Source organism: Tachypleus tridentatus, chromosome 4, assembly GCF_004210375.1.
Source record: "Tachypleus tridentatus isolate NWPU-2018 chromosome 4, ASM421037v1, whole genome shotgun sequence".
Taxonomy (NCBI): Eukaryota; Metazoa; Arthropoda; class Merostomata; order Xiphosura; family Limulidae; genus Tachypleus; species Tachypleus tridentatus.
Window position 1 is genome coordinate 40521153 of NC_134828.1, and position 23040 is coordinate 40544192.

At 32.1% G+C, this 23040-nt stretch overlaps 1 protein-coding gene across 1 annotated transcript in view; it reads right to left on the minus strand.

The window, feature by feature from the left end:
- LOC143248913 (galactose mutarotase) overlaps positions 1-21127 on the minus strand; it is a 38518-nt gene extending 17391 nt beyond the window's left edge. Inside the window, exons 1-2 of the mRNA XM_076497907.1 lie at positions 20719-21127; positions 5493-5647 (exon numbers count right to left, since the gene is read on the minus strand). Coding sequence (XP_076354022.1) covers positions 5493-5647; positions 20719-20935 — 372 coding nt within the window. The 5' untranslated portion in view covers positions 20936-21127. The remainder of the gene's footprint in view (positions 1-5492; positions 5648-20718) is intronic.
- Positions 21128-23040: the final 1913 nt, after the last annotated feature.

A 23040-nucleotide genomic window follows, 5' to 3' on the forward strand; every position in this document is an offset into this window, starting at 1 on the left:
TCAAGATGGCTGGTATAGGTATTAAATCTTTTATTAAATGTTTTGGTCTTCTTAGGTCATTTTTAGGTTAACAAAAAGTTTGGAAGGCCAAAATGTTGTTCTCTACTTTATTTTAATAAAAGTTTTAATAACCATAACAGCCATCTTGAGATACATTTTTTATGTCAGTGGGTTTTTCATCATCATGAAGAAAAAAGAAGATGGGTAAGTACTTCATTGTTTTTTCATGTTTATTCTTTATTATTATAAAAGTAACTAAAATATAAAAATAGGGATCTTTTTAGGTTATCTAAGACTAGATTAGGTGAAATAAATAATAGAATAAAAATGTTTCATAAGGCACACAGGAGCAACATGTGCTAAATGATTTACAACTAATTATGCCAAGGACAGCAAGTTAAACCTATAAAATGTAATTATAAATAGATGTATACTGTTATGAGCTTAAAGCTACTTATGATGAACAAATGTAGTTTCATGTTACAATCTGAAGTCACTCAAGAAAAAAAAAAAAAGTGAATCCATTTAAATTTTTTTTGGAGGGGGGTTACAAGGTCAGTCAAATTGACCAATTCCATTTTCAATTAGGGTAAAAAAATAACAGATAAAATACAAAGAAAATTTTAGATTTGAGATGAGGAAACAAATTTTTAATCTTAACATGAAAACTACTCTGCACAGGGACTATTGTTGTTTTGAATTAAGCACAAAGCTACACAATGAGAGATATGTGCTCTGCCTGCTACGGGTATTGAAACCTGGAATTTAGCATTGTAAGTCTGCAGACACACTGCTGAGCCACTGGGGGGCCAGGGACTATTCAAAATATTCATGGACAAATCTTTATTTTAGTTTATCAAAAATATTTCAGAAAAATATTTTCTTTGTACATAAAAGACTTAATTGAATGACTGCCAAATTTTGTGAAGATATACATATTATATTGCAAGTTAGAAATATTAAATCTATAAAGACTTTAAATTAACATAAAGAGGTCATGTGGTCAGTAAAATTGACTGAGCTCATGTTGAGAGAATTAAAGCCTGTATATAGAGAGATTTGCAAGTACCTAATTTCAAAAAGAGAAAGATCATAAAAGAACAATGCCAGAAACAGAGAAGATACTGAAATGGGTTCAGCTATTATAGGAAGAAGGCAAGTAATATTGGGAGCAGATAGGGTGGACCAATCTCACAGGGGCCAACACAAATGAACTTAAGGGTAAGATGTATACTAAACATTGGTACACGAGTATTACCAAACAAAAAGTGATAATTTGGTAGAATTGAATAGAGGGAGTCACCTGATGATTTGCATGCAAAATGAAATGGAATCAGTCCATTCCAAGTGCTGCAGTGTCAAGGCTTGTGACATGCACAAAAACATTTCTTACATAGAGAAGAACTGAATGAGAATAGCTGTTTAAGTTAGAGGAGGTAACATACTGTAGTGTAATGAGATAGTAACAATATAAAGCTGACAAAAAAATAGAAGCAATTTTTTTAACTGCTCAAACAAGAATACATGAAAACACTATCTCGTCCACATATTTAAAGCAAATCTAAGTATTATGTCTCAAAATGCTGCTGAAGTATTTTTAACATGTGACTAAAACTGACAAATGGTAAATTACTTTGTTCATATTCCTCTGTTATGATGATTAACTTAGAAGTGAAATTTCCCAAACTTTGCTACTTACTAAAGTTAAGATAACACATTTATAATTAAGTTAAAAAAAAACGCTTTGGCCAAAAGTAATGCATTATGATGCTGTGAAACAGAAATTAGAACATTAGCTGTAAACTTGGTACTACATTAGTCACTGAGTCTAAATGTGCAAAGCTATAAAATGAAAATGTACCAGCACACTATATAGGTGGACTACTTTAACCACAGGTACAAAAATTTCAATGCAATATCACAACTACAGTAAAGTTTCTTTGCTTATCTTGTTCTCATGAAGATACTTGAGAGTTATCTGTATCAAATGTCCCTGAAATTGAAGTAATAGACTAGAAGAAAGGCAGTTAGTCAACACCACTCATCACCGATCCTTGAGTTACTTTTTATAGATGAAGAATGGGATTGATAGTCACAATATAACATCCTAGTGCTGAAAGGGTGAACATGTTCTACAATGAGCTTTGATCCCGTGACCCACAAATTGTGAAATGAACACCCTAAACACAAGCAGAAAGATGGGCAGAGACAAGAAACTTTCATCAGGATAAAGCTAATGTGTGAAGAGAGATAGGTGTGCTTTGAAAATCCCAGTTCCCAAATACAAAAGAACCTTGTGCAAAGGGTAGAAAAGAGAAGCACAAACCTTGGTGACAAGATATTCTATCATTTATAAGCAAAGTGGTGAAGGCTAAGCCTGAATGAGATGAGAGGTGAACAATATGCCCAGATATACCAAATACAAAGCAAACACAATAAAGAGACTTGGAATGTTTGACAGCTAGCTTAGCCAATCGGAGCCTGCTGTAAACGAATGTAGGTTTGGGGGAAAACGTCTTTTTGAGAATGAGTGAAAGGAAGCCAGTCATGCATATAATAATAGAATCTAAGCCCTAATTGATGAACAAGGCAGGTGATGCTCCAAAGAGACATATAGAGTAGACACAGTTAACCCTTTTGCAACAGGTTCAGTATAATATACGAGTTTGTCTACACACTTGCACATGCTAAGTATTCACACTATAACTTTTGATACAGTATGTATATTTTCACAAAATGTAGTAGACTTCTAGTAAAGATTACAAGTATTCTGTATACAAATATCAGATTTCTTAATAAAATATCTTTACTAAAGATTTCTTTGTGAAAATAGTGAATCTATTTCATTAATAGTCTGAGTGAAAAGTGATTTCATGTTATGATAAAAAAACAAACTATTCTTCATCCAAAAATCTCATTTGCATAATCTATAAAACTTCCTAAATACATTTCAAATGTTTGTTTTTAGTAAGACCTTATATTTTGTTACTTTCTATACTCTAACTATGTGAGGTCTGTCACTTAACTTTGTAACCATCATAAAAAAATTGGGAAATATGTTTTTTTTCTTACTAGAATGGTTAGATATTATAACATGAAAATACGAATGTTTAGTCTAAGTAGCTTAAGTCTCAAAATACTATATATTTATTATTATATTGACCTTCCAGTCATGCCTAGCTAACATTACATAACTTGCATTAATGCAGTGCATTTATGCTCTTGTTACAAATCCAATAATACAGAACTGACCTTTATTCTTTTCTTCCCTTTCTTGGCTGTGTCTTAGTGGACTAGTATTGTGTAATATACAGGGTGTTCAGAAAGTCACTGTGCACTTATATATATATATATATATTAACAGACATGTTTCAATATAGAATACAGGAGGTAAATATGAATGACAATTATAAACAATGTTGAAAGTGATCCCCGTTGGCATCAATACAAGCCTGAATCCTTCTTATTTTGTTTCTAAACACTACTATAAGTTGCTGGCTTGAAATAGACTGAATAAAATATGATTACAAAACTGCACAGCGACTTTACAAACACCCTGTATAATTACATATATATTATTATATATTATATATATGTATATATAGATTATTACTATTTAAAAATAAATTACTGAACTTATTATCCTTAAAATATAAAGCAATAAATCAAGAAGTAGAGCAAACAATCATCTCTTCTTGCTTCAACTTTTGAACTTGGTTGCTGCTGGTTGTAGGTTGCTAAGCCTTTTAAAATTTCACATGTGGAGAATATCAAACAAAATTCTTTTTATTCCATTATTACTTATCAAGCTTAGGAACTAAGCTGTATTTATATTAATAAAATATGAAACTTTGGGCAGGCTAAAGACACAACCTACCTTCTTGAATTCTTGATTTGAAAGAATGTGGAAGCCTTTTTACAGATTACAATGGTTGAGAAAACCACTAGAGGGACATTCTAAGCTGTCAATTGATTATTCAGGTCATACACTGAAGTAAGTGTACATAATGGACCATTTTAAAAAATGAGAGAGAGAAGGGGTGAGTCAACAACAATATGAGTCATGATCCTTTAATCACTGAGTAGTAGGAAGGTAAGTAAAAGATTGGAAAACTAGAATGGGAATGGGAGACATGGATTCAGTAAGGTCTAGAATTAAGAACAGAAGGGTGAGGTTGCAAAAGAGATGGGAAACCATAGCAAAAATAAGAGGACAGATATTTAACCTCCCTATCCTGGGTATCCAGTGACACAGACATACCCCTCAAAAACCTCATCTCAAAGAAAATAAAGAGATAAGCATGATGGAGACACATTATCTATGAAAGGTGTTCATCTTAACAGCAAAGAAACTTTGTAAAAAAGTGAAGAACAGAAGTTGTAGTACTGGCCAATGTGATGAAAAGAAGAGAACAAACTACTCCATTAAACTCTCCTCAGCAGAAAATGCTTCAGACAAAAGGTGATAAGAGGTAATGCAGAAGGGTAGTAAAGCAAGAGGCAAAGGTGTTACAATCAGGAACTAGAAAGAGAAGAAAAGTTAGAAGTTCTACCCTCAAACAAGTAAAAAAGATATTTAAAAAAAACTTGGATTTGAAGAATAAAAATGTAGAATAGAGCTGTAAGGATGTTGTTTCTTACCAAATAAAAACTTATTATTTTCAATAAATACATTGTTTACAGGTGAGACTTTCTGAAAACATGTAGAAAATAAAGTATGAATTATTTTATTTTCCATCATCAAATATACTAAAAAAGGGTTACTAAATTACAGAATACCAATTCTACAATGCTTGTGAATTATAAATTGTTGAAATAATGTAAAAATTATTATTTTCACTCGAATGTTCTTAATTTGATGTGTAAGTGTACAATCAAAACTGAAAAATGTTCTGCAGTGCGTACAGAATTAAATTCCTATAAATTGATCACTTCCAATTCTGCTGATGATAACTTATTCCATAAGGTAATCAACTATATGACATGAAACTCCAACCAGTATGGTTGTTTTTAGCTAACCTTCTATATAGCACTTTATTAACATCCTTTTTAAAAATCTATGTATACTATGTTCACATTCTATTCATCACTCAGCTTCTAACAATAAGTCTCTCTTTTATATGTACCTAACATTTGTCATACGTATTTCAATCAAATACTTAATAACTTTACTATCTTGTAAGTCTATAACCTAATATTAGTACAACTACATAAAAACTACAGTTTGACCTAATGATTTAGCATTAAGCCTAATGCCATAATTTTAACTGAACCCAGAATTATACAAGCTAATAGACCAATCTTAACTAATCTAACTAACACACAATTGTGAAAAAGGCTGGCAAACTCAGTAGCAAGAAACAACTGATACACATTCATATTTTTAAAAATCAGCTTCTATTTTTCCCCCTTACATGTTCATAAAGAATACCATTAATTTAATACATCTTTTATGATGTATAATAACTAAACCTAAAGATTCACTCAAGTACCTTGTTAAAACCATGACTTCCACCATGAAGATGATTGGGACCATCATTTTTTTCAAGAATGTATTCCTTGTTTCCAATTCTGAATGTTCCATTTGATATTCTATTAGTCACACGTCCAACTGTACACCCAAAATAGTAGGGGTGATTTTGGTAACCTGTAAAAATGAAAAAAGCTTGTAAAAAACAAATTTTGATTACGTTAACACAACAGATTTAGAAAAATATAAATGTTTGCATAAAACAATTTCTATTCAAGTTATTAAATACATACAAATACCTCTATGTGCAAAATACTTCATAAACCACATAATGAAATTGTAATCTGCCAGGAACTTTTTTAAACCTATAAAATAGATTATGTTTGTGTAACCTGTAATGAAAAGCATACGTTCATTTCATTATATGTAATTTGTCGACAATTTAAATACATACATTAAAATGATAGTTTTAAATGTTTTTAGTGCATGATACGAGTTATTACTTCAATAGTCTATTTAACATAACATTTGAGGAATAAGAAGGGATTCCCTATGGCTCTCCTATTCATTTCATGAAATACTCATCTGCTTAAAAGTTTTAAAAGAGAAAATAAATTTAATTTGTTATTGGACTGCACATTAATTTATTCTCATAAAGTAATTTAAAATAACCTGTTAATTAACAAACAACTTTCAACAATGGGAAATGTTCAGGGGATATGCCAAATCACCTAATTCAAAGGTTCAAATTATTATCCATTCAGAAAAACAGCACAATGGGCAAACACATCTTAGTTAAATAATCTTTCCATATAGCAAGGTATTAACCTGACCTAAACAGGAACACTGAAGCCTCACACCCAGAGTTTAAGAGAAAAGACAACAAGTCTTATCTGTTCAGTAGGAAAATATTCAAGAACATCCTGTGTATTATACACTGCTATTCATGAAACATGGAAATCAAAAGAGATCCACTGTATCAAGATAAGAGTATGGTGTGGTGTGTATGTGATAAAAAACTTAAAAGGGTGAAAATAAAATCTCAAAATAGAGAATAGATATTACACAGTAATATGAGGGCTGTTATAGCTAATGTAAACACCTATTATCTTTAAATGTCTCATACTATCTAAAATCTGTATTTTTTGTTATTTTTGTACCACCTACAAAAATTCATTAAACACAGTTTTGAAATTATTTACATTTGTGGTGTAAAAACATGACAATGTAAATACATATAGTAAATTATATTAATAATGATGAGAACAATAATAGACAAAAAGAAAATTAACTTTAATGTGACCTACTCATGTTTATTTCTAATTAATTTTTATTCATGAACAAAGAAAGTTGAAAAAATAAGAATAATAAGTGGAAAGCTTGGCTTCACTATGGTCAACACTAACACAGAATTAGTTCTTTAATATCTCATGAGTTCAATAAATTGATCAATGTTGAGGACCCTTTTGGGCATTCATGTATTCCTAGAAGGTATTTTCTCTTTCCAATTATTAAAAATAAACATATAATTAACTTGCTGTTTGGGTATAACCTTAGAATATGAAACATAAAAATAATTATTAGAGTTAGAATCAGGTGGCCCATAACATTCATTAATTCTACAAACAGCTATAATGATTTAGGCTTGAATCTCACATATACATTATATTGTCAAATATGGAAGAAGGCATATAGTAAGACCAGTGGAGAGCTTTAAGAGGTGCTTTGTGGACCATTTGAAGTCTACAAAGGACTGATTATGACGATATAATCTGTATGTATATATATATAATGTAATTTTATACTGAGTTGGAAACTACATATCAGATATTTTTACTGAGCTTAATTTCATTGTTTTAAAAATAAACTACCATATTTTGTCTGTTATTTTAGTATACTCCTTTATTCTAGATAAGTATTTGTTAAGGGCTAATAAGACTATATGTGACATCACTTCTGAAACAATCTTATTCTGCAACATGAACCACTATTGACTTAATAGACACACTAGCTCAGTAACAAGTAATCTGGGAAATGGTTATTACTACACAAAAACAAATTGCATACAAGCAGATAAAACCTTCTTGGTAATGCCTGCAGCATTAATAATGAAAACTTCTCCATTAATTCAGCAGTTAAATATTTATATGCTATAGCTTAGCAAATGCTGATATCACATTTACAATTATTAACATAATACTATTTCACAAGCCAATCAACAAGTTGTAAACAGTTTTTTTGTAAATGTAAAAATGATTTATGGATGGTAGTGTTAATAATAATGCAAACAAAAATATATGGATAATACAGTTTTACATACATCATCCCTGCATTTATTTCAAAATTAAATTTCAATCTGCAATGTAAAATGAATACTTAACTTTATATTATTGCAGTTGGAAGTTATATATTCCTGACCATTGGTTTGCAATCTTTTGATTATAATATCATGGTCACATCAGGGTAAGTACCAATGTAGTGTAACTTAAAGCTTAGAACTTAAGTATAAGAAAAACTATGACTTTTTTTTTTTTACCTCTCTCTCTATGAAATTGGTCTAACTGACTGATGTAGTAACCATTTTTCACTCATGTATTCTCCAGTGCAAACATTCAATTTTAACATTGAAAATCATGTACAGATGATCTTTGTGTAGCTATATTATTATTAATATCCTTTTTGGCACTCACATCCCTAAATCATTTTACACTTACAAAATGTTCTTTATTACTTACTTTGTGATGCTTTTCACCCTGACTGGAAGTTACCATATTTTATGAATTCATACATAATATAAGGGTTGGTTCTCTAAAGACACTAATTGTACAGTCATTTAACATTCATCTAGTATTGGCTTGTAAATTCTGTTTCACTCTGTACTTAAGCTTCTCAAATGAACAGCAGAATTCCCAAAAAAACTTCAAAGGGTAATGATAACATAGTACACTACATAGAAACACACACAATGGATTTAGATATAAACTGATGCCAGTGATAAAGTAGCTGTAGAGTTATCTCGATTAAAACAAGAAGAAACATGAACAACTTACTGGGTTGTTCACTTTCTACTTTGGTATCTTAGTGGTAGTTTTTGGGCTTGTTGGGTAGAAAAACAAGTAAAAGTCAATAGCAATCATCTTTTAAGGTAAAACTCCCTATCACTTTTGATTTTTTAGCATGCATAATCACAATTCACATATTGAGTACTACCTTGGCTATTCCTAGATATATAGTCTACTGTTTCTACGATAAAGATATTGTTCAACCAATCTCACCTACTGTTGAGTTACATCTTGTTTAAGATGAATGCTCAAAGTGCGAGTACGAAACTTGTAAGTTATAACTGATAGGCGTGTGTGTATATAATATAAAATAACATCTGTAATAATTATATTCCAATAGACACCTATATTGATAATGTAATTCCTCACATATTCTCCCAAAAGAAAATTGTTCATTTTTATACAAGAGATACACAATCCAAACAGAATAGAAATGATGTACCATAACAGAGATGATTACTAACATCATGACTAAAATGATTTAAGATATGTTGGTGATATATGAAGCAAAACTACTTCATCTAAATAAGAAAGAAAATAAAATGATAGATATGTTAAAACATTTTCCACAAATCATCCTCAGGTCCCTCCAGCAAACAGGAATCAAGAGCCTTCTTTATCAAAACAAATCTGATAGAGTAAAATATGAGACAATAGAAACAACAGATGAATTATTCTCTTTTGAATGCATAAGAACTATTTTCCTCACTATCATAACTTTACCAAGTAAGACAAGGTATTATACTCGCATGTTTCCACTGAAATATTTTCTTATATGCTCTTCCATCTTTAAGTCATATCCAAAAGTTTTCAACTATAATGGATGACAATAAACAGGGCCCAACTTTCCAATGAAGCCAATATATTTACAAGATTTGAAATGAATATAAACTCTAAATAGATCTGAATCTTCAAAAGTAACTGAACAATGGTAATAATCATAATATGCTTTTCTTTTGTGCTATAATTTATTAAGTTGTTGCAAAACAAAGGGAAAAAGACTCAAGAAAGTTTCTAGCACTAAAGTCATATAACTGAATTGCATGTGAAGTATTAGAACGTTTCTCAACAGCATCATGGTAATACAAATGAATACGAAATTTCAAATCTTTCCCATAAAATAAAACTCCAGAAAATTCACTAGCACTTCTCATCACAGTTACCAACTGAGGTAAACACTCATTCCATTGACTGTTTCAGTTGTCAAAACATTATTTTCAACAGGTCATTTACAAACTGAGTTATTGTATCTCATATCAAATTAATAGCTATACTGTATCAAACAATTATTACATACACCAATAAACAAGCAGCAGTTTTTGCTGTAGCTTCTCTGAGAGCAAACACATCTACATAGCTGGTGAAATGATCAACAAATGCACAGATGCAATGGTATCTTTTTGCAGTACATGGTAATGGCCCTACATAAGCAAGGCCATGAATATCTTGGAACAGGAATAATAAAACTATCAAGTTGTTGAGAGGGTTTATAATGGCATACAGAAGAATATTGAACATATTGTCCAGTATCTTGTCAACTACCAAGCCAGAAACCTTTTGTTGTATAATAAAAACAGTTTTAGTTATTCCAAGATAGAAGCTAATGAATTATCATGACAATAACTAATTAGAGTTTCTCATAACAATTAAAAAATGTACAAGTTTAAATGCACCTGAATACAGTATTATCTATTTGATATGACACTGATAACATACAGAATATCATCTTGTCTTGTACAATATAGAACATCTATTATCTTGTAGGGTTTTGTTTTCTTACTCCTTTGAATATAGAACAAATTATTGGATCAGACAGTTTTGAGGTTTCAATGTAAGCTTTATCCTTCAAAAATAATAATAGTTGTTTTCTAACATTTATGAAAGATAATACAGTTATGGAGGAAATGTAGAAGATTCTTTAGTATTTAGTATTATGATATTTAACAGCTTTATCCTTCAAAAATAATAATACTTGTTTTCTAACATTTATGAAAGATAATACAGTTATGGAGGAAATGTAGAAGATTCTTTAGTATTTAGTATTATGATAATCAACAGGATTCTGAAACACAACATCTGGTACACAGTTTAACTTAACAGGTTTGTGCACAACTGTAAAATGAAAGTATTGTAGTTTCAAGGTCCATTTTATCAAGCACCTTGTGAGTTTTGGACAATTAAACAGCCATGTTAGGAAATTATGAACAAAAAATAACAAATCTGTATCCTCCTAAGCATGATCAATAATGTTCAAGAGCCCAAACTATAGCTAAACAGTACCTTTCATTAGGATCCAGAACATAGCTAGTATAAAAAAAAAACACTTTAGAATTATCACCATCTTGAACAAGGAAAGTAACTAAACTCACATCTGAAGCATCACTACATATTGAACTTTGAAAAAAAAAATCAGGAAATTTCAAAAGGGGTTCTTTATACAAGTATTTCTTCAATACTTTAAAGATATTCTGCAAATCTCCACAAACCACCAGGATACTATAAAAGACTGTCAGCATCTACACTCACAATGACTTGAAGACAAGAGGCTGAAGACTTTCAAAATGTCATCCTCTACACTTGTGTCTCCACAACAGGTAGTTGTTGTCCATTCTACAAAGTTTCATCATGAGTACTCTGCCTAAACAATCTATCAAAGATGAATAATTTTCTAGTAAACTTTGTCACAGGTTCAACCAAATACATGAAATTCTTTCACTTGTTTCAACTTTCTTGGACACACAAGATTTCCTTTTACACCATCAAGAGTTATCATGCATTTAAGGGAAATTCAAATCTAATGAAATGACATTTATTTAACTTCATTGTTCAATCAACTAAGACAAACCTCTCAGAAACTGTTTAAAGGTCCAATAAATACTCTCAAGTGTACAAAAAGCTACAGTTGCATCATCTATATATACTAATGCACATTTATAGAGTAATCATTCTAAAAACTTTGTTAATTACACTCTGAACTTTGCAGGTGCATTTCATAGTTAACATAGTAATATTGTGAAGTGAAGCAAACCATGAACATAAATGCTATTTTCTATTTACTATCTGGGTTTATAGACACTTACCAGTAACCAGAAGACAAGTCTGAAGTGTCAATAAAATTCATTGTGCCCAGAGAATTAAATGCATCATTTATGCATGGCAATGAATAACTCTTAACTTTGTTCAACTTTCTGTTTTAACACAGAATTTAACATCTGTCAAGTTTGTCTCTGGAGCAACAACAATTGGTAGGGGCTTGCAGAAGACTCAATGATGCTGTCCATGAATATTTGATTCATTCATCTTTCAAACTCAAATTCTATTATGTGTTAATATTTGTTTCACTAAGTTTATCAGAAAAAAACTGTTGATTATTTTACAGTAAAAGATTTAATTTTTCCTTTTCAAAGACTATAATATAAAATAACACTACAGACTATAGTTGATAAAAGTTATATTTTCCTATAATAAAAAAATCTATTTCCAACAGGCACTTACTTCCACTCATAAGAGTAACTCTTCATGTTCAGTGTTTCACTCTGTATACAAATATTTTCTTTATGCATGCTACAAGCCTTATGCTTACCCCTCATTTAAATTAGTATATTCTAATGTATCTCTTCTACAATAATCATGAGTCATCATTTAACCATTAGTAGAACAGGACGTTTACATGATACATGTGACCTCCCTCTACACTTCTCTACTGAAACTTGACTTCCAAGTTTGGCAGAAGGTGTGTAAGCACAGAAAAATTGGTGAAGAAGGATGGAAAGTGTGATAGAAGATAATTACTTGTCAGAAATACATTTTTAGTATAGGAAAATTATAACTTACAATATACCACTTATCTCTTTTCAGAATAGTAGCTAGAATCCCATACTGAGGAGGAGGAAGACCAGTGAGAGAAAATAACAGTTGGACCTCTGAAAGCATCTAAATAATACCCCTAACCATGAGAGAAAGATATGCAGAGAACAGAGGAAGGGAACAACACCACTTCTGAACCAGGTATACTCTTTGTGTGCAAAATTGGTAAAACACAAAGGCAGAAATCATAAGGTGTAGATTGGCTGGGACATGACAGACCTTACTCAACAAGTCATCTACACCCAAAACTTCCTCTAAAAAAAGTACTGACTTTCCATAAGAGTAGGATAAAGATCATATTGTCTTCACCACCAAATTAGTAACTGGAGATTAAAACCCACTTCAAGAATTGGGTACTAAACCAGGATCAACACCCTACAGCAATCTAGGACTGGCCAACCAACATCAAGAGGGTAATTCAACATGTGTAAGGACTTGGTTCACTTGAATCCAACACCTCAACACTGGAAACTGATGTTCACACAAAGGCACGATGAAGGCTCCTAATGAAAAGAGGTAAACTGCATTTGCAACAAATGAATTCCAGTTGGTATGTAATGTGTAACAGGAGACCACATCATCCAGTATGATGATGAAATAACTTTGTGATTGTGTAAACACCTTCTGGAGCTACATCACATCCACATCAGCAGACCACCATTAGTATGGTCCAGAATGGACCTGTTTATGAAGCAATTATCAAGGTAGTTAACATTTTAATGATGTTATGGAACATCCCATCTATACGGTGAGTATGCATGGCCATAAACAAGAGTGCAAGTCCACATGGCTTATAGCATAGATATGAAGTTAGACTACCTGGTCAGGCACCACTTGCCAGAGCAGGAAAATAGAGAATAAATACCACAGTAAAAAGGAAAACAAATAAAACTTACTAGTTTAAGTCACATTGAGGTCTGAAGAAAACAGTAAAAAAGGGGAACAACCCTCCCAAAATGTTGCAGACTTGGTTAGAAAGGAGAAGATAGGTAGGATGATAACAGGTATATGAAACATCAGTGGCAAAAAAATCAGATCAGTGAGGTTCACAGGCTAAGAGAAGAAGAATATATGTCATAAATGTAAAACACAAAACAAAACAAGGAGCACAAGGAAAGTAGTTGAAATAGAGGTAAAGTCAGACCTTCTACCTGCACTGGTATCCTGCCATGGAAGATGGATAAATGGAAAAAAAAACTAACACGGAGGTGACTCTATATATGAAGTCGAATCTTATTGCCAAGGGCAGGACAATACCCAGGTATGATGATGCGAAATTGGAAGATTGGCGTGTAGATCAGGGAATTGAATTTTACACAGAAGGGAGGCAAACAGAGAAAAAGGGATAGGCTATAACAGTAATAGACATTACAGCTTTGGAAATCAAGGTTGGGCCAGCCAATGGAGTACAATCAAAAGACCCAACAAGAAGTGAAGAGTGCCAGAGAAATCACCCAATAAAACAATCAGATGAGAGGGTACACATAAAACTATGTGCAAGACTCATCCTGGATAAAGGCATTGATAGCTAGAGCCTGTGGATGAGGTACAAACAATCCAAAAAAATAGGCAACCATGTATTGAGACCCATGAAAAATGCATCAATTGGGGTAGAACTCCTTCAAAGGTAAAAGTCTCTTAAAACAAGCAGATTGAATAACTATTTCTTGAGAGAGATTTGACACAGGCATGAAAGATGATCTACAACTGGACTGAAAGCACCTGGCATGTGATAACATGATGTCTTTGGGCCCAGTATAGAGGATATAAAGTCTGAAAACAGAAATCTCTTTGCCAGGTGCTCCCTTCCTGAATGATTAGAGCCACCACTGTAAAGTTGTCTGAATAAACTATCACCAGATGATGATGGGAGAGAGAGAGGAAGTAATGTAATGCATGACAAGGCATGAGAAGTTCAATAAATCAATATGCAAGACAGTCTTGTTGGCAGACCAATAGCCTGAAGCTTTACAATTATTGATCTAAGCCCTCCAATCCTGATGAAATGACTGAGGCAAGAAGTCAATAACCACCCATCAATTCTCAGTTATGGTTGAGACAACAAAAAAATTGGAAGAAATATTCCCAGAGGGATGACAAACTTGTACAATAGCTTGATGCAAAGTAAATCCTGAACCCCTTATGACAGACACAGGCCTATCATGAGATCTCAATGAGAATGAAGAGAATGGGGAATGAAAGAAAGGAATAGGAAGGAACCAGGGAATGAAACTTTCCAAAAGAATTGTAAACACCCATTGATCATAAAAGAAAGGAAGCCAGTGAGGAAGAAATGTTAACAGTTGAGAACCCACAGAACCTAAACCCTAAGTGTTGTCACCTGTACTGGTGATGATGGGTGCTCCTTTATTGAGGAAATCAACAAAAAAGAAGTACCTAGAATTGAAGGAATGGGAAAGAGTTGGGAGGAATATGTGGCATATGAGAGTCTAACATAGACAAATGTTGGATGGGTAGACTGCTGTTGCACTGACTTCACTCATAGGACTGGAGAAAATAGCCTCAGAAAAGAAGACAGACATAAGACCTTGACACATACAAAAGGGTAAAATGACCGAAGTCAAACTGAGTTCCTATTACAAAGAAACCATGTATGTAAGGCTAGAGTGTAGAACAAAGTACAGGCTAAAGTGGAAGAGAAAAAGTGAGTTGTATCAGCAAAAATCCCTCAGGATATCAGTGAGGATTTTCTGAGAAAAAAATATACCAGAGAAAGATATGTGTAAGTCTAAGAGTAGATTTGAGAACTGCCCCCAAAGAGGTAAAAAAAACAGTTGATGAAAAACATCCATCTGGTAAATGATAGAAAAGGGTGAACTTATTAGATTTACTCAGGGAAGGGGTGGAAGGAGGGTTGGTGTGACAAGCTAATCTCTTCACAGAAATGTGAATTTAACAGAACACCAATATATTGAATATTAAAGGGGAGGGGGGAGAAACCTAAAGGTAGGAAAATAGTATGTGTGAAGTGGAAAACAAAATTAAATTGAAATAGGCAACTGAAATAAGACTGCACAAACCTGAGATAGAAATTCCAAGAAGCCTGGATTAGGCTTCAGAGAATCCACAGGTTGGGAACAAAATGGTTGGCAAACTCAAGTGATGGAAAAAGACAAATGAAGTCCTTGCTAGCCAGCAGTTTCCATAGCAGCCATGGCAAAATCCAGGAAGGAAGAATGGATGCTGTAACATTCAACCTCTAAATGCACGACTAGAAATGAATCCGTCGTTGGGTTGCCCACATCTGAGTCCCATGAAAAACTCCAGTCCCTATTGTAACTCCCAAAGTGGTAAGGTAAACTTCATAATGCATTTCACAAAAGGTTTCACAAAACTGGAGTACAGAAATAAAGAAACATGAATTAAATGATAAATAAAAAAGAAATTTGGTTGAAGAAATTAAATGAAGTTTGAAATGAACTACTTCATGAAGAAAACAAAATCAAATAGCAATAAATAAATAATAAAAAATCACATCCAAACTTGAACACTGCCAAAAGAGAAGTGAAAGTTCAGTAGAGGGAGTCACATGCACGATGTTAGCATGCTATGCTACTATTAGTTGAAAGATGACAGTGGAATATACTAATCCCAATGAAAGGAGAGCATAATACTTGTGACACGTGTAAAGAAAAGGTTTTCATATAGAAGGCAGTACTGAACAAGAATAACTATTCTTGTGAGTGCAGGTTATTATTGTATTGGAATAATGAATGTATGATTTAATATATATTTACAAAAAAATGAATCTACAATAATATATACCAACTGGAATATTTTTTACACCATTAGTAGTTTCAATTGGACCACCAAAGTATGGAAAAATCTCTTTATAAAAAATTGAAACACCTGCATCAGTTAAATTTTGAAATTTATTATAACCTATTTGAACATTAAGCTTCAAATGCAATATTAAGGTATTATTAATGAGATGTTAACATGGTTATGAAAGGATTTTCCCCAGTTTGTTTAAAGGGAAAAGAAACTATAAATTTCTCTTCCATCTGAAGTTTTTCTGTTGTCTATAAGAACAGATACCATCTTTAGTGGACAATGAGTTTTGTGACATATACTTCCTGACAAAATGTCCAGAAAATCACAAGAAAAACATTTTATACTACACAAAAAAAACAAACCTATATTAATTTCTATTATTTCTCTCAAACTTTAGTTCAGACCCTTAATTAATCAAGTCACTAACATCATGTACTCTGTTTAGAAAATCTCTTACCAATTAACACTCCTACGAAAAGTGGGGCCTAATAGGCCCCAGAGCAACTTGAAAGGTTATTAATATTAGGTTAATAATTTTGTATTTAAATGAAATTGCCATTTAAATCCATTAATGAATGGATTAACGAGATTCCCACTGTCCCTATCTACTATCTAGCGAAACCACAGCCAGGGGAACGGGCTTGGATAAATCAGGACTAGAAATGTCTTTTCGTAGGAGTGTTAAGTAGAAGGAAAACTCAATACAAACTAATAATGATTAATCACCCTATTATAGGTAAAGTCCAAATATGGATTATTTAACTTTTCAAAAGGTGTTAGAATATTTATTACAAATATGTTATTGATTTATTACTTTGTTGTTATCTGTGCAATAGAATATCTAATACAAATACATCATTATTACTATGTTATTATCTGTGCAAGATATATTGTTACATGATGTCAGCTCTCACAGAACAAGAATAAGCTTGTGATTGAAAAAATTATATAAATATAAATATATATATATATATATAATTAAGTACTTGGAATTCATGCTTTAATTTATTAGAGATGCATAGCATGTTTTGATATGACACATTTCATACTGAAGAAACAGGTGCTCCTTGAGTGCAAACATTTAGAAAAGTACTAGTAGGGGCACAAATACCTTTTGAAAATATCATGAGGATTAGGTGGCCAGGAAAAATATGATATAGAATCAACAGTGCTCAAATGATCAAGCTCTATTCTTGGACTTAAGAAGAAAAACTTAATGTTTTTTAATGTAGGAAATTCATTTTAAAAGCATTTCGTAGTAAGAAAAAAGAAAAGACGTTCCAGTAACTAAGTTAAAAATATATACAAAACTAATTTATTATGAAATAAAAACAGAACAGTAAGTTTACTCACAGTGATACCTAGTGCAACCACTTCACAACTGAGGATGATCAATACAGATAATAAGCCTTATCTGGATCAATTCTGTGTTTCACAGAAAACCAATGCTGGTCATAGTAACTATTACAAATTATTTTACTGGTTATCACACAAAATAAAATGGTCATTACCTGGCATCTGTTCATTATTAAATCTTATTATCTAATAAATATTAAAATACTGAGAAAGTAAATATATATAGAATTTTTTTTTTAATTAACCCAACCACCATTATTTTCAAATATAGCTAAGTTGATGACATACATTTGTTTTTGAACAAAATAAATATCACTTATTTTATTGCAGTAGATTCTATAGTTTTGCCAAAAATTTATTTAAACATTTTACAATATGTTATTGGCCACCCATAGAGGAAGTATACAACACTGTTACAGTTTTACTGCTGATAATTTATTACTTTATCTGAGAATGCATAGACTAAACCATAGTGGGAACAGTGTTTTCTAGTAATGAATGAAAGTAAAATAAAAATAATACCTGCAATATTGATAGATCAGGCAGTTTGTTTCTGAATGTATCTACAACACTGTACAAGAATAAGTAAAGGCCATTTGGTGTGCCTAACCTTACTTCACCACAATTTGTACTAGGAAATGGTTGCTCTGTTTATTTACTTTCACAGAAATGTGTGCATGATAACAATCACGTGATATCAACAACCAATTCATAGTATTATCTGAACTAACTGCCTTTGGTTCTCGTTTCAGTCTAAACATGCACACCGGTTTTGAGATCGAAAGAAAGACGAAAAACAAAATGGTGCAAAATTAGTAATATGTTGTGCAGCTGCAGTGCTTTATTCTATTAAAAAAACACATTAAAAATGTGCTGAATCTGCCATGAAAATCTTAGAGACAAAGTCTGATTTGGGGTTTACACAATATCAAAATAGTTCCAGACTTCTTAGTGTTCAAAACTGTTCTAGATTTGAGTTTAACTTTGCATTGAACTCATAGTTGATTATTTTCCAGAAACTGTTTAAACTTTTAAAGCACCAAGCAAACAGTTGAAAACAGTATTGCTGGAAGACTAGTATTATCACAGTTCCTGCAGCTAATTATTAGTATACAAATATGACCTATGGTTTACATATTTTAATATTTTGCAAGTTAAATCTGTCTTTTGTTTTAACATTAATCAAATAAGAGTTCAAACAGTAATATTAAATAACTAAGTTACAAAGAGACCTTTTCATCTAACAAGGATATCCAAACTCTCAACCTCTCTCAATAAACAGAAAACTAACCATAATATGTCGCTTTGATCCCCCAAATAGTCATCAACCCTTTTCTTATTAATTTTCTATGAAGTTACAGCAGTGTGTTCCACATATTTACATCTCTAACCGAGATATAATACTGCTTTAAATGGAAACACGTCTTTTCCGTATGGAAGATAAATATTTAGTGATTAACATCCTCAAACAAAATAATAGAAACTATGATATATTAGTGGTATAAATTTTTGGCCTTGAGCCCTCTTCATGTGCTTATATTAAGCTATCTACAAAATAACATGAGCTGTTATGTTCTAACTATTTTTCTATTGCAGTTGTTTTAAAAACCATTTTTTTGCTAGATAACTGCTGAATTTACACTTTTGTTCAACTTTCAGGAAGTTACTTATGATTAAAGAAAAATACTGAAGATGGCCAAACCCAATTAAACTGTATGGACAATTACAAGAAATGATAGTTGGTATTTTGATCAATCAGTTTGTTGTTGCCATTAAAGTAAATAGGATTTTGAGTTCTATCTACAGGAATGTTACTGAATAAAAGTTAGAGGACAATAAATTTTTTTTATAACAGATCTTTGTTAAGGCCTTGTTCAGAGTATTTTGCTTATGCTTGGCCTTTTTATCTTAAGAAGGACATTGTTGAAATAAGGATCTACTAAGATGATTCCTCTTTATTCACTGCAGACAATACCTTATTGGGAAATGATTAGATGGGGATTTAGTTGAGGCATTCAGAATTATAAAGGATATAGACAGAATTCATGCATTATTTTTTCATGTTTAAAAGGATATAAATTTAAGACTTGGCAGGGTAAGAGTTATATGGAAATTAGGCACTTTTACCTTTAGAACAAATTAGTCAGCTTTTGGAATAGGGTCTTTTCATACATGGTAGACAGAACAGGACTGAGAAACCAAGAGAGGTCCTAACAAATACTTTGGGAGTCAAGGTTGGATATAGGCATGTTACTATTAACAGCAGTAGAGGCCAGGACATTTTCAAGAGTTCAAAAGGTGAACTGATAGTTCTCTGAAAAATAAAGGGTGGGTGTAGAGGAACAATCATTAATGATCAAACTGGCCCTTTATATCTTACATACATTTCTTGAAAGTTAACTCTTCATTTGACAATCCCAAACTACAAAAGTTACATATACATTTCTTTATTCATGTTTACACAAATAGAGTAACATATGTTTCTGTCATAATCTGTTTGAAATGACTTATACTGATAACAAAGTGAGCAACTGAAGAAAAGTCAAATTAGTAAAAACACATTTGATTCAGTTTTACTATTCTTTACAAATATTTCCTTGAAAAGTTGAATTTTTTATAAACTCAATTTTAGAACTCATTTCATTCTTTCCATAAGGAGAGTTAACCAGCATTTCATCATGGCAGAAACCTGATATGAGCCTTAAATAATTAAATTTTTCCAACAATAACCTGAGAACAGTTGTATTTGACCTCTTGTACATAATTTTTCTTTTAGTTTTAGTATTTTTAAAAATATCTAATTTTGAATCAAATATATCTGTATTCATAAAAAATGCATGGTAATGAGCACTAAAAATATTTACCTTCAACTTCAAATATATATATTTCTTAATCTTGAATAGATGTTCTTTTAAAAACTTAAGTTCTAGGCCTATCATTATTATTATTATACAAGCCTATAAGACTTGTTAAAATTAAATGCATTTAGTCTTTGCAGGTGCAGGCTTTCATTATTCAACTTCAAGTACTATCATAATTGCACCGCCACGGGTTAACTAAAAAATTCCAAAGCAACGGCTTTCACTGTTACAGTGTAAATCTTTAAAATTCTCAATGTGTGTTATTTTGCTCATTATTTTTTATTATAACTATCAAGATCACACTAACCTTCCAAATTATCAAATCCTAAAACAACATCCTCGACAGTTCCATTTTTGTCAGGTACTTTGATTGATGTTATCGCTGCACCATACGTAATAAGTTGGATAGACATTCCATTTTCATTCACTAATGTGAATCTTCGAATAATTTCGGTGTCACAGTATGGACTCTTTACCTTCATCCGCCCAAAGAAATCTTCTTCTACTACCATAGTATCATGCATTTTGGAAATACTATGAATAATGTTTTGTTTTCTGCAATATAATGTTTTCAGAAGCGAATGCCTTTCAAGATAACAGGATATAATAACACATAATACGAAAACAGTCGCTGTATTTCTAGAATTTCAGCATGTACAAACTTAATAATTAAAACATGACCAAACTCAAATTCTCTATCTTTTGCGCCCTCTTTACACATTTATTCAAGTTTAAAATAAATCCAATAAAATATATTTGAGCGTTGACACAAATTATCAAATAATTAATAAATCAGTAGATTGATATTCAGTCTAAATTAAAACAAAATCACGACAATGATAATTTTTTTCTTTCTAGGTAAACAAAAAATAAATAATTTGTAGTATCAGTAAAATTGACTGGTAGCCAAATTGAAATATTTGCTATTCAACTGAACAGCTTTTATGTAAAGAGTGAATGAAAATCACAAATTATTCAACAATCAAAACACTAATTTTTTTTTTGCTGCAAGAGTTGTTTAAGAAAGGTGCTAGCGGTTCAGATACATCAGATCTCGCGCTTGTAGAAGATCTGTGATTGAACACGGAAGATTTTAATTTAACTTTCTAAATATATATTTGGTCCTTGGACGTTTTCATTCAATATTATTGTAATAGCTACAACTGCAATTACATAAAGAATTAAGTTTATTACCACACTAGCCCAACTCAAAATAGCAGAAATGTTGGTCGATTAATTGACAAAGAAAAGGCTTATTTAAGTTTTACTTTTCTTAAGTAATTGAATTTGCAAAGTACGGTATCACCTGATACAGCGTGGGAGAAAACTGCTGTCCACTTTAATAATGATAAAAGTAGCGCCTCGACCACTGCTATGTGTGTCTTATCCCAGCCGGCCTGATGAGTTCTAGTACTGGGAAATCCAAGAGTCGTGGGTTCGAATCCCCGTCACACCAAACATGCTCGCCCTTTCAGTCGTGGGGGCATTATAATGTGACGCTCAATCTCACTATTCGTTATTAAAAGAGTAGAACCTAGCTGCCTTCCCTCTAGTCTTAGACTGCTAAATTAGGGACGACAAGCACAGATCGCCCTTATGTAGCTTTGCGCGAAATTCAAAACAAACTAAAATACCTCGTCGATACTGAATATGGCAGATATATTATGGTTAATATATTACAACTATTTTCCCAAAAAGGAAATCAGGTGTTATTTTCAGAGTGTAACACACAAAAATAGATAGCTGGAACGATAGAAACTTAACGATTTTCTTGTTTTGTTTGTTTGTTTTTCGCACAAAGCTACTCAAGGGCTATCTGTGCTAGCCGTTCCTAATTTAGCAGTGTAAGACTAGATGGAAGACAGCTAGTCATCACCACCCGCCGCCAACTCTTGGGCTACTCTTTTACCAACGAATAGTGCGATTGACCGTAACATTATAACGCCCCCACGGCAGAAAGGGCGAGCATGTTTGGCGCGACGGGGATGCGAACTTGAGACCCTCGGATTACGAGTCGCACGCATTAACACGCTTGGCCATGCCGGACCCCGATTTTCTTGTTCACATGTTATATAATGACTGTATACATACACCTGTATAACTGAAAACTTTTAAATAATTCTATATTGAAATAGAAAAGATGAAAATATAGAGCATACTTGAATATCGCAACTGTAGAAAGCTAGATGATCTTATTCCAGATATTGTCCATTCCTTTTGGTTTGAAAGTGAAGTTTACAATCTTTCGCTGTTTCTCTATAGTTCCCCAATTGAAACATAGCATTGCTCAAGCAGGTTTTTCAACTTTAACTTTACCCACAAGTCAATACTGGATTAAGCCATATACTGACTTCACCAACCACTGAACATTAATCCGGCCCTGCCAGAAGATAGTTGGGTGAAGTGGATAGTGGGTGTCTTCTTGTGTGATTCTTTTGCAGGAATAATAACGAACGTTTTACAAAACAAACCAAGTTATTCTTGTTGACAAGTAAAGTAGTAGCTGTGGATAGACTCGTCCATTATCTCGATAGCTCATTGACTACTAATTGATATAATAGGCAACAATTAGTATTTTCTTGTGTGAGGAACTCTAAAATTTGTTGCTATATTCGAAACAGTGTTGGGG